The sequence below is a fragment of the Grus americana genome, chromosome 2 (assembly GCF_028858705.1).
Source record: "Grus americana isolate bGruAme1 chromosome 2, bGruAme1.mat, whole genome shotgun sequence".
NCBI classification, from domain to species: domain Eukaryota; kingdom Metazoa; phylum Chordata; class Aves; order Gruiformes; family Gruidae; genus Grus; species Grus americana.
In genome coordinates this window covers 78864737-78876959 of record NC_072853.1, presented here as the reverse complement: position 1 = coordinate 78876959, position 12223 = coordinate 78864737, and the positions used below count along the sequence as shown (strand labels likewise).

Sequence of the window (12223 nt, the reverse complement as noted above, 5' to 3'; positions counted from 1 at the left end):
AATGAGATGAGGAGCAGACTAAGTATTTACGTTCCCTGCTGAATATTTCTGAGCAAGACATTTTGCAGATATGAAAGTATTTTTTGTCCTTGCGGTGAGGTGTAGATTGGTTAGAAAGGCTATATGCATCAATTCTGACGTTCCAGTGAGAGCAAATCACCTTGCACTTAGCTTATGGATGAAGCTTTGTGTAAACATGGTCCTGCAATGTACTGTTTTCTTTGTTTGCCCACTTCAGGTCCCTTCATGACTCAAACCCAAGTATTTTAGTTATTTCTTTGTGGTGATTTATCTGTAACCAATATTCTGTCTTTATTTTACTTTCTTATGAATTCTTGCCCTTAACAGCCTGCCTCTTGTGTTTTGAGTAACTCCCTTTAGGACGAAAGACTTTCCTAGGAAAGAATAGTGACCTGATTCCTATACATCCACAATTTAAGTAGACCATATATGTACCACAGTCAATAAAGAAATACACATAGCTGCACCCCAGAGTCCTTAAACCTGGCCATGATAGTGATTGTGTTTCTGAGATACTTACTTTGAAAGAGAATATTTTTCAGTTTTTGACATAGTTTGGTTTTGTTCCTCCCCCCACAGCCCCACATCTCCCAGCTCATTTAAAAAAATTAAGAGATGTAAACTATGGGTCCTGACCATCTGTGCCCATTAGCAATGCCTCATGCCTCTTTAGAAAGAGAATTATTATCTCAAATAATGTGGCCTCATTTTAATTTGGATTATACTTGTACCAGTTGCATGGATGTAATATTGCTGATAATTTGTGAATATTGCAAATATTTAAATTTAAAGTTTAAATTTACTCATCTCTTTTTTTATCTATTTTTTGTTACTTTAAGTGAATTTGTTGAAATCTTAGAAATTAATGTTACAGATCTGTTATGAGTAAACTAAAATTGAAGTAACTTATATTAATCTTTCAAAAGTTTCTTCCTTTTTATTTTTATTTATGAAACATAATCACTCTATAGTGCCATTGGGAAATCAGAATGGCTTTAAATAAGGTCAAAATTAGGCAGAAGAGGACTGAAGAATATTATATATGTGAAAATGTAGTAAAAAAAAAAAAAAGACATAATGAAAAGAAGAAAAAGTGGTATGAGGGGAAACCAAGAAAGAAAAAATTGGACAGGAGGAGTATGGACATCGAGTATGGAAGAGCCCTGTCGCAGACCTAGCATGAAAGAGAATCTGCACTAGAGAAGGATGTACTGAAATCGAGTCGAAGGTGGTGTGGTATTTTTATGAGGGTCATGGACTGATACCATGAGCGCTACCAACAGAGCTGGTTTATCGGAACAGGTGTGACAAGACAGCTGCTTTAACTAGATAGAGGTAGTAAATTGGGAGGGGTTGTGATAGTGCACATATATCGCACCAGTATGTGCCAAAGGAAGTGTTTGTGGTTGGTGGGGCACACTCACCTTTCTGAGAATCCAAACTCATTGTTTCCCCAGGTTTCAAGCAGTGCCTTTGCATCACGTCTTGTTTGCCTGAACTCCTCCCGAGTTCTTTAGGTGCAATGACACTGCTGTAGAAAAAACGTAGAGTGAGAAATCCCTTTGCAATAAAAGCATAGGCTTTTGAAAAATGTACTTGGTTTATGTGTAGCTCCTGCTGTATGTGGAAAAAGATCCTCGGGTTTCAAAGAAATTAGACTGGGTATGACAGGACTTCAATCAGAATTGTGAAAACTTTGTGGCTTCTACAGACACTCCATTATAATGGGATCCTTTGCTTCAAACTTTACGTATCTGTGGTTGAGCTAATTGCATAAGATTTCCATCATTGTGGAGAGGAACGGACGGCTTGAATCTGCCTGTCCTCTTATTCTCATTTAGACTTCTAACACTGGTCGCACGAATTTGCCAAAGTACTCAGTATTTCTTCCCATTGATTCTAAAGTAAGATTGGAGCAATGACGCAGATGTACATGTACGCAGTATAAATATCTACTTTATTCATATGCATCCAGCCCTTCAAGCTGAAAATCTGTTTTAGAAATTGCCTTAGTCCTTAGCCCAAAGGACTGTATGTTAAGACAGTCCCTGAAAAAATTGAGAGTCCTGGCTATCAGTCACTCCTTAATATTTTCCTGTCTTTTATATTCATTATGTTTTTATTTAAACACTAGTAACATTTTTTTACTTAAACACTAGTAACAATTTTTATCTACTATTTTTTTTTTTTAATCCCAGAAACTACCTCTTCAGGTTGCAGCTTGAGGATCTCTCTCTAATACAGGTATGTTTTATGTTTGTTTTCTTAGTTCCTCTGCATGATGTAGGTAAGCAGATGTTTTAAAGCAGATATTCAAGATATTCATAAGCTTCATAACTATAGATAAATATGCATCTGTGTTTTTCCTCTTTGCGGCCTCATATTATATAAGTCATATTATCCATTTTAATTCCAGATTAGCCTTTGTCCCAGGCCATACAGACCTGATGTTACCTTACTCTCTGCTGCTCTGATTTTGTTTGAGTGTATCTATAAAAAAAAGAAGGCTGGGAAGAAGGATCACGTTCTCTTAGAAAAAGTTCCAACTTATTATTGTGCAGCTTCCATATTCAGAATTTATTGTTATTATAGAGAAAAGATATTTTTAAAATAGTGATAAATTAAAAAAAAAAATCATTCATACTTGCTAAAGTTAAATTAGGCAAATAAACTAGCAAATTTTCAAGGAAGAAATACAGTGTGAACACAGGTATCACAATCTCATTTTGTATATTAGGCAGCTATTGATTGTTTAAAACTTGTTAGAGCTTGGAAGGTGAAGGAAAGCTTTTTAGAGGCAGCTAGGCTTCATGGAAATGTGAGAATCCCTGATCAATGTATTTTACTCTGAACATCATCTGACTTCCATATACCAGCAAGTCTCATCTTCCCTCAGTCTTCTGAGTGGTGTTCCTTGCTTAGGTTTTGTTGGTATTCTCTTTCATTATTTTTAACCTTGGCATCATTTCTAACTTTCATCATTCTTGTGTTCTTGGCTGTAAAAGTTGTTTTAGTAAATTTAATTAAGTTGGCTAACTTGCTAAGGTATGGAAATAGAAAATCACAATGAAATAGCCATGCATAGTTTTTTATCGTCTTTTCATTTGTGCAATTTAAAATTAACTAGAATCAGTACTGTGCCTATTATTTCATGAAGTAGTACTATACAATTGAATATGGAAAAGTAAAGTGCGTTCAGGTAAGTCTGTCCTTGTGATTTATAGAACACCTTGCGTATGCTTTAATTAGGCTTGCAGACTTCCTTATCTTCCCAGACTACTAGAAACAAGATCTGAAGTTTGCTTATAACGATCCAAAACTGCAGTATTGATAAGTGTTTGATTTTGTTGCTACTGCTTAAGGCTGTGACACACCAAGTACTTTTAACATCCAGAATTCAGACTGTCTACTTTCGCCTTATGTGACGTACTCAGTATCCTGGCAAATAATTTAGGTTAAGTCCTGAAGATTCTTCTTGAGAGGCTGTGCTTAGAGGTGTCTGATGGTGCTGTTGTAGTTTATTCTGTTAATTCATAGATTGAAGTTCACAGTTTTCCTCTGTTAGCATAAGTATCAGTAGGCTGAATTCACTAATGAGGGAGAAATTTGTAGATTACAGAGGTTTATAATTGTGCTGACTGACTCAAACACTCTCTCACCCTAATCAGCAAAAAAATATTAAATGAGGACAGAAATCATACTGTTGATGTTACACTAGGTTACTAGGTTTTGGTCTTATGAATGTGCAGAAACCTTTAAACAGTCAGTCTTCTCAAGCTGACTTTTGATCAATTTACTTATTCTGTCTTCAATGCTGTACCACCACTGTTTTGCCTCTGTATCTTCAAACCTTTTTCCACAACCATTTAGGGAGATTGTATTTCTAAACCAAAACCAAAGTATGTAATTTTTTTTTTCTTTCACCAGCATATCTTTACCACCCCTACTCCAGGTATTCAAGGTTTTTTCCCCCTTATTTTCAAGCCTACTGCTACAACTTCTTCATATTTGTCCCTCACAGATCTTCTCTTCCTCTTCTTCCTCTCTGCTTTCCTTCTGTTCTGTTCGAGTGCCCCAGGACACCCCTTATCCAAAAGGCGTGCTTCCTTGGATGTGCCAGTTATGGCAGCTCCAAATCAGCTGTGAGGTGGCTGAAGCCTTTGTGTTGATGCAAGTAAGCCAGGATGTAAGGTGCATTGTTTAGGACTCTCAAACTCATTACACAACACACTCAGATCATCTTGTAATCTGTATGAAAGTGTGAAGGTAGTCAGTGATCTTCTGGTCATAAAAGTAGGTTTGGGAGAGTTCTCGAGAACCCATTTAGACCCTCCTGGTCCCTCAGGGCAGGAACAGTGGTCAGCGCTGCTGCCCTTACTGGTGGTTACTTGTGTGAACTCTTTTTACAAGTCTTCAGCCTTAAAGATCCACAACCTTTCTCAGCCTTTATTGGGAACTGTTAAGACACGAAGACAGTCTCTCTCTCACGCTGGGAAGTATGAAAGCTTTAGTAATGAAAGAGAGAGTAACCATTCCTGTGGAAACTTGGAATTCAAACTTACCGGCTACCAGCCTGAAACCCATGAAGAGTGTATTTACCAAATGATTCACCGAGATTTACAGACCTTTCAGGTAAGTTTTGTTGGATCGATAGAATCCTAACTGTGACCCCAATCATCCCAACATGTTGTATAGGATTACCTCAGGTATAATTGAAGTAAACTTTGATTCCTGAAACTGTAGGGCATGTGAAGTTTCTCTCATTCACATGTGATGAAAGAAATATTTTGAATAGAGTCAGAGGATATAAAGTTTATCAATGTAGCAATTAAAACTTACAGTATTTTGAAGCTCTGGATCTTTCAAACCTGAAACTCTATTATGATTGAGGGAGGTAGGAATAAAAGGAGAAGCAAAGTAAGTTATATGAAATCCTTGCAAAACAGAATGATGGAATTTCACAGGAGAAATAAAGCATACTGTAGTTTAACTGGTTAATACTGTATGTGCTAGTTAACATTTGTTTGCCAAGGGATTGAACACTTTGACGCTTCATTTACGGACTGAAGAACTTTTCTTTTAGCGTGTTTTTTTCATGCAATTGTTGTCATAATAATAATGTAAAAAAACAGTTTAATTCTTCTATTTATATTGTTCACTTTGATTTCTTTGCATGAACCAGCCTTCGTAAAAACATGCAGATGTTTCACAAGCTTATAAATTATGTTTTTGCATCTGGAAGAAAAGGTGCACGGTGAAGTGCTAGCTGTAAGAAGCTTTCAGTGTAGCTTAATAATATGAAAGAACTAGAAACAAGACAACCTATACACCTGTTGTTCAATTGTTTTAGAAAATTGCTCAAGCTCTATCTTTGCTATTGTGTGTCTAAAGCAGGAGGAAAATTGCTGACTCTTCCTCATGCACAGCAGGTACTTCCAGCATAGAAGCAATGATGATTGTTGCAATTTGCATCCTCCTTTTCTACAGTTTTCAGTTAGACTTTTATAACTGTTTCTTTTCTTTACATTGATTTTTTTTTAAAAAATTTTTTTTTAGCTTGATTCATCAATTTAATCTTTCTTATAGTACATTTCTATCTGGAAAATAAAAGGAATGCCTAAACTTAATCTTGACTGTTGATACACTTCAGTGATTTTTGTATAACCAAGTTTCCTCGTCTGTCATGCTTAATTGTCTGGTGGAATGTATCATTAGTTTGTCCACATACTGCTATTATGAAAATAAAAGGCTTCACATTACATGTAACAAACTGGAACAGTAAGAATCATTTAGTTATAACAAAAGCATCTTTGCAAATCTTTTGTTTACAAATTTTCACATTTTTTAAAAAAGATAGACATTTTATAAATAAAGTATTATTTTGGAATATTATCAAACATAGCAATATTATCAGGTATTGTTTTGTAATAGGAAAGCTCTCTAAAAAGGAATAAAGAAAATTTTGCAGAAATTACTTTGGGCCAAAATATGTGTATGCCCTGTTTTCTACAAGTGTATATCTGGAAAATAGTTTTGAAACACAAGATAACCTTTCTTGAAAAAAACCAACAACTAACCACAAAACCAGACGGCCATTTGAAATGCAAGTTCTCACAAAAGAAATGCAGAATGGAGATTTATGTATTAAAAGGATACTGTTTCCATCAGTTTAGAGAAAGTTAATCCCTTGTAAAAGTGAGGGTTAGAGTGCTACTAGCTTGCATCAGACAGGATGTGTATCTAAACATGAGCTAGGGCTATGCAGTGAGACATCCTTGCCCATTGTGTGTGCATCAAAGTTGTCATCCCACATGTCATGGTTTGTGCTCTGTACTTTATAGGAAAAGCCTGTTGTTTGAGTAAGCAAGTTTCATATGATAACGTCTGTAGCAAACCAGTATTTGATGTGTCTCAGCAATTTCCTTTGTGTAGTAGAATAAAGAAGACTAAAACGAGTGAAAGCCTTTTAAGCTCTTGCCGGAGAAGCCTAAGAATCAAATTGTTCAAAGCTGACTGTTGGAACAATGCGTCCAGAGTGGATTAGGAAAGAAGCACTCATTGGGCTGTGGTTGTAGAAGGACAAATATTTTGTACCTCTCACTGCGCTATAGTAGGCTCAGAGACATAGAAGGCCTGACTCTGCATGGTTTTATTTTACGAGTTTTGCTTTATTATAGCTCACTTCAAGTAATAGTAGAATAATCCATAAAAGCATTGGCCAAGATGAAGGCTGGTTTTCCTGAAAACTCTCTTATATTCCTTAAAATATAAAAGCAGAAATCTAAAGAGCAGTGTTTAAGTGAATAGGTTTGTTTTCAAAAATGTTTTTGAAAAAGATCCCTAGCCAATGTCAGGATTAATAGTGGGGCTTTGATATAATGTAAAGGATGGCTCTAACAAGTGTCTATTTTTCACCCTTTTTTTTTTTTTTCCAAATTCTTTGAAAGGAGGGATTCTAAATTCAAACATTTGTTTTTGTCTACCTACATGACAAGTTTGATGATGTATCTGTAAAGAGTGAAAAGCTAATACATGCTGGCTTGTAAAAGTGTTTATAAAACAATTGCCATAAACATTTTTACAAGCCAGCATGTATAAGCTTTTTACAAACCTGATAGAACATATGCATCTTTGCTTCCTCCACAAGATGAACTTCTTTACAAACTCAGGTCGTGAAGGCATTTATAGGGCACATGCTTGAGTTTGCCTTTCTCATCTGAATCTCCCATCTATGAAGCCTATTCTCAATTTGAAATGCCCAGAGGGTTGCATATGACCCTATTCCACCTGCTCCTGTTATTACATAATTTTTCCGAGATTTTACTCTCATGTTGAATCTGCACATCTTTAAGTTAGAAATACACATACCTCAAAGTCCATTTTTAAAGGCAATTTTAGCCCCTAGTTTACTGCAAGATTCAAATTAAATTCTTTATGGAGGCATTGTGGTGTAACCTGGCAGGCAGGTAGAACAACCACACAGCTGTTTGCTCATCCTCTCCCTTCCCCCGCCCTGCTTTGGGATGGGGGAGAGAATTGAAAAGAAAAAAAAAGGTAAAACTCATGGGTTGAGATAAAGACAGTTTAATAGGACAGAAAAGGAAGTTGGTGATGGTGATGATGATAATAATAATAATAAAGAATATACAAAACAGGTGATATACAGCACAATTGCTCACCACCTGGAACCAATGCTCAGCTAGCTCCCAAGCTGAACCGCCTCCCAGCCAACTCCCCAGTTATATACTGAGCATGATGTCATATGGTATGGAATATCCCTTTGGCCAGTTTGGGTAAGCAGTCTTGGCTGTGTCCCCTCCCAGCTTCTTGGGCAGCCCCTGCCAGTATGAGAATCTGAGAAGTCCTTGACTGTTTGGCAACAACTAAAACCAGCAGTGTGTTATCAATGATATTCTCATCCTAAATCCAACACACAGCACTATACTAGCTGCTAGTCACAACATTAACTCTATCTCAGCCAAACCCAGGACAGCAGACGAAGAAGGTTGGAGGTTCTTTTTCATGTGTTTTATTCAACTTTCAGTTTTGGAATCTCGAGGTTTTGGGGCTTTATAGATGATATAAATCTAGATATATGTGTGTGTGTATATAAATATATGCACCCATTAACGAGGCATTCAAGGAAGTAAAGGCAAGTCTGGATATATGAGTTGTCAGGAAAAGGAGCTACTTTGGAGAATGAGTTTTACCAAAGGGTATTCTTGCTGGTGTTTACATGTGTCAAGAGTGTCTGAAATACCTGTTACGTATGATAGTTCACTTTTATGTGAGTCATTAATGGCTAGATGGTAGGTTAAATAATGAGTAAATGGTAATATACTTTGAATGTCTACTTTGTGTTTATCTAGGTTAAACAAAGGGGGAACCTAACTTCATGATTGAGGATTTTTACAAATAAATTAATATGTATAACCTGAAACATTTTTATAAATTTTTACCTTAACTGTAATACAGAATACGATTTTTTAACAATACTTGATATTTTTTTTAAAGAATCAAATATTTACCAGCATTGCAATCTCACTTTCAAAATAACAATTGCTTCTTGTTAGTTTTATAAACTGTGATCATATTTTGTCTTTTGTGAGAGGCTTTCATAACCTTAGTTTGCATTTTGGCCAAGGTGGTATTTGTCCTAATCTAGAGAGAATGGTGTTCCAGTAGAAGCACACATCACTCAGACTCTCCTTACAGTTTATTTTTAGGCCAGTGCCCTAGTTCACTTTGCTATGAAAAAAATGAAAGCTTGTAAGAAGTCATCATGTAGAATCAAATCGTTAATTTATGGTTATATTAAAAACTCTCATTTGTAATCAACAACTTCAGAGATAAAGGTAAGGAAGCTAAGCTTTAAACTTTTAATCTCCTTAATTTGTTGAGTTGCAAAATAAATAGAACCCCTTAAAAGGCAGCTTGATACGTTTTTCTAAAACTTTCATTCACCGTATTTCAGTCCATTTATTTTCTGTACTGTATGCTACTTACAGTCACTAGTTATGTAATAGATTTCTAATTTATGACATACATGAAAGAAACCTAATGAATCAACATTTTATTTTGGGGTGAAGATAACTGTGCAGAAAAGGAGATGCAAGCAAAACTTTCTCTAATTTCACACTTGAAGGCATAAGGGAACTAACCTAATGATGTCCTTAACCTGTGACAGCCATGAGTTGGCAATATTGAAATGCAAAGTAGACTGAAATTTAACATTCAATTTGGGTCCCTAAGTGGGGAAAAAACAAAAAAAGCAAATTAAAAAAATCCTCTGTTGGGTTCTTCTATGCCTGGCATCTACTTAAGGGTGAGGGGAATAAAGAGTATTACTCCCTATTACAGATGTTTTTTCCCCTTCTTTATGCAAAGGAAGCATCAGCCACCAAAACATGATTTCTGCTTGAGCCCTTCCTGTTTGTGTCTGGGACATGAAAATGAAAAATGGATAAGCAGAGCAGATAAGTTAGTATTACTTTTGATGCTGTTTGAAGTTCCTCGAAAGCTTGGAAGATGAAGGAGCAACTAGTGCTCATAATACTTTTCCAAAGGAGACTGAGGTGAGCAAGTTGCAGTGTGACTAAAAGGTGATAGAGCAGGTGCAAACTTCTACTTGGTTGCCAGGGATGAGCAAAACTTGAGGATGTATTTGAACAGTTAACTTTTGTATAAGGTGGTGCTGAGAGCAGAGTTTAAAAAAAAAAAAAAAAGACAAATTGTAGTACATCTGTGTATCGTAATGCCACTTCAATAACTCTTCCTCCTGTTGATACCTTTCTGATGGCAGACTGTTGGATTTTATTATATAGCAAGTCCACACATAATTAAATTAGACAATTGGGAATTTAAAGAAGAGTTAAGAAGTATTTGTGAAGCCAGAGCTAATCCTTTGTGGTAGGTAGAGATGGACTTGGTGGCTGCTTTTAGGTCCATTCCAGTTCTTTTTCTGTGATAACATCAGTATTTTCATTATATTGTTTTCTGATCACAGAACAGTCATTTCTGACCAAACTTATAACTTGATTGAAACTAGAAAAGGATGAATTCGGCTAGCAGGGTGTAATTTCACATGTCTGATCTTTACCCAAATGACCTCTTTTATATGCAGCTGAAAGGAGCTTCCTCAAGCTAGATAAAACATGTTAGATTACACAAATCTCGATCTTCGCTCTGTGGTGTATTTGTGGGGAAATCAACTACCGGCAGGCAGTGCTCCATTTCTGTTGAAAAAAAATGTTGCTACTGAAACAGCTGGTGTTCATAGATTCACCTACATGTGAATGCAGAAGATGGCTACTATTCTGAAACCATCTTTGGTCATTTTTGGCCAAAGCAGTGATTCACTTTTCATTCTGAATATTCTTTCCATGCATGGGATTTTTCACCTACATAGGTGTAGTTACATATATTGTATTATCTATTTGTTTGAGGGTTTTTTGTGTGTGGTGTTCTGAGTTCATATACAGACCCCCATTGCAAAACTATGTGCTGAGCATATGAGGTGGCCAATTGGATGTATGACTCCTCTCCTGCTCATCTCTGCCTGTTATTCATTACACTTGGCCTCTACACAATTGGGAGGTTCTAGTCTCCGGAATTTGTATTCGCCTACCTTTCAGTACAGCTGAAATTTGTCACGTAAATTTAGAAAGAGATTAAGTGAAGCAAAAGAATATTGGCAAATTGGCAGGGCTTTGCTGCTGCTTTGGCTTGTCAGTATTTTGGGATATGGAGGACAGAGAAGAAAAAGAAAGCCAGGCAGAGACGTTGTCGTTTTTCATTTATTTGCTGTGTCTGTCATTGTTTTGTGCCAGTACTGAAATACAAGTGCAAGTGTATTTCTAGACAAATGAGTCTGAACAAATCCATTTAGCTAGAGAAGCTTAGTTTTTTTATTTCTATTTTTTCTTTCTTACCTCTGCTAGTTAGGCTGCATTTCTTGTGTGTTTACAGTAATTTCCTGTTCTGGTTTCACAATAAAAAAGAAAAATAGATACTAAAATTGTTCACTTCCATTGGAGTAAAGCTCCTCTTTTCTTTAGATATTAAACATTTTTGTTTTGTTTCTAAGATAAAGGGGAAGCCTGGATCACCTGAATATTTAATATGAGTGTATTTGTTCTCATGGGAAATAGAAGTAATATCAAAAGGTGTGTGCGTACATTTTACAGCAGATATTCATGAAACAGCTGATGTGGATTTTATAGTGGTATAATTTATGCCTTTCTAATAATTTTTCCTAGTATGTATGGTGGTTAATCAGGCTGCATTACGTGCACTGAAAGTAATTGTGAAAACGTCTTTTCCTAAGGTGTCACTCAAGTTTACATGTTCACAAACATGAGAAAATGAAAAAAACCCCAATATTTAAACTGAGAATAAGAGAAAATGGTGGAGCTGCCTCATGTCCCCTTGCCACTAGGCAGAAAACTTTTAGATACACATCTTGACAGCGAGCTCTGAGGAGCCTTAGACACAGCGCTGTTGAAGTATGCACCCAGCTACTGAACTGTGGGAAGAACTGGCTGTTTCCATAAGGCAAAAAAATTCCGCTCCCTTCAACCATCCCTAGGGAAGAGGTGGAAAATTTTTCAAGGTCAGGAGACTAGTGTTTTGCTACTGCGATTAAGGAAAAGCAGGATTCTGAAATATTCAAGGAAACAAAGCAGCCATACTAAGGATGAGAAACATGCACGCTTGTTGCTATAACCTAAGGAAAAGGAAAGATCAGAGGAACCTGCAACAAGAACACTTGTGGGTGAGGAGCCCATGCAAGGGTGCGTAGGAGGCAGGGTCCTGCTCTCCTAAATGGTTCAGGGCACAAAGGAAGGGTCTGTGCCACTTCCAGTGTGTTACTTGCCTGGTCAACACTACTGAGCCCGATGTAAGATGTGGATCATTGTTCATAAATGTTTGAGAGAGACACTGCTTAGTCACAGCATAGGAAGCTGGTCCTGGTCTGAATTGAAAATAGAGGACTACAGCTGTTTCAAGTTTTATTCTGATAGGCTTATCCAATCTTTTGGGACACCTTTTGCCTTCATTTTACCTATTCTTATTTTTCTACTTCCTTTTCCCTCCCCTGTTTTTAGTAGACGTTCTCTTCTGTTTTGGCATACATTGTTTTAGCCATCCCAGATGGTACCACAATATGATGCTTCTGTTGTCAAGTCTGGGAGTGATAAAT

At 36.6% G+C, this 12223-nt stretch overlaps 1 protein-coding gene across 18 annotated transcripts in view; it reads left to right on the top strand.

The window, feature by feature from the left end:
- The window catches only part of SEMA5A (semaphorin 5A), a 356558-nt gene that overhangs the window by 146004 nt on the left and 198331 nt on the right, over window positions 1-12223 (top strand). For all 18 annotated transcript variants that reach the window (XM_054816286.1, XM_054816279.1, XM_054816269.1 and 15 more), the window contains one exon: window positions 2220-2265. In XM_054816286.1, the coding sequence (XP_054672261.1) occupies window positions 2220-2265 (46 nt within the window). The remainder of the gene's footprint in view (window positions 1-2219; window positions 2266-12223) is intronic.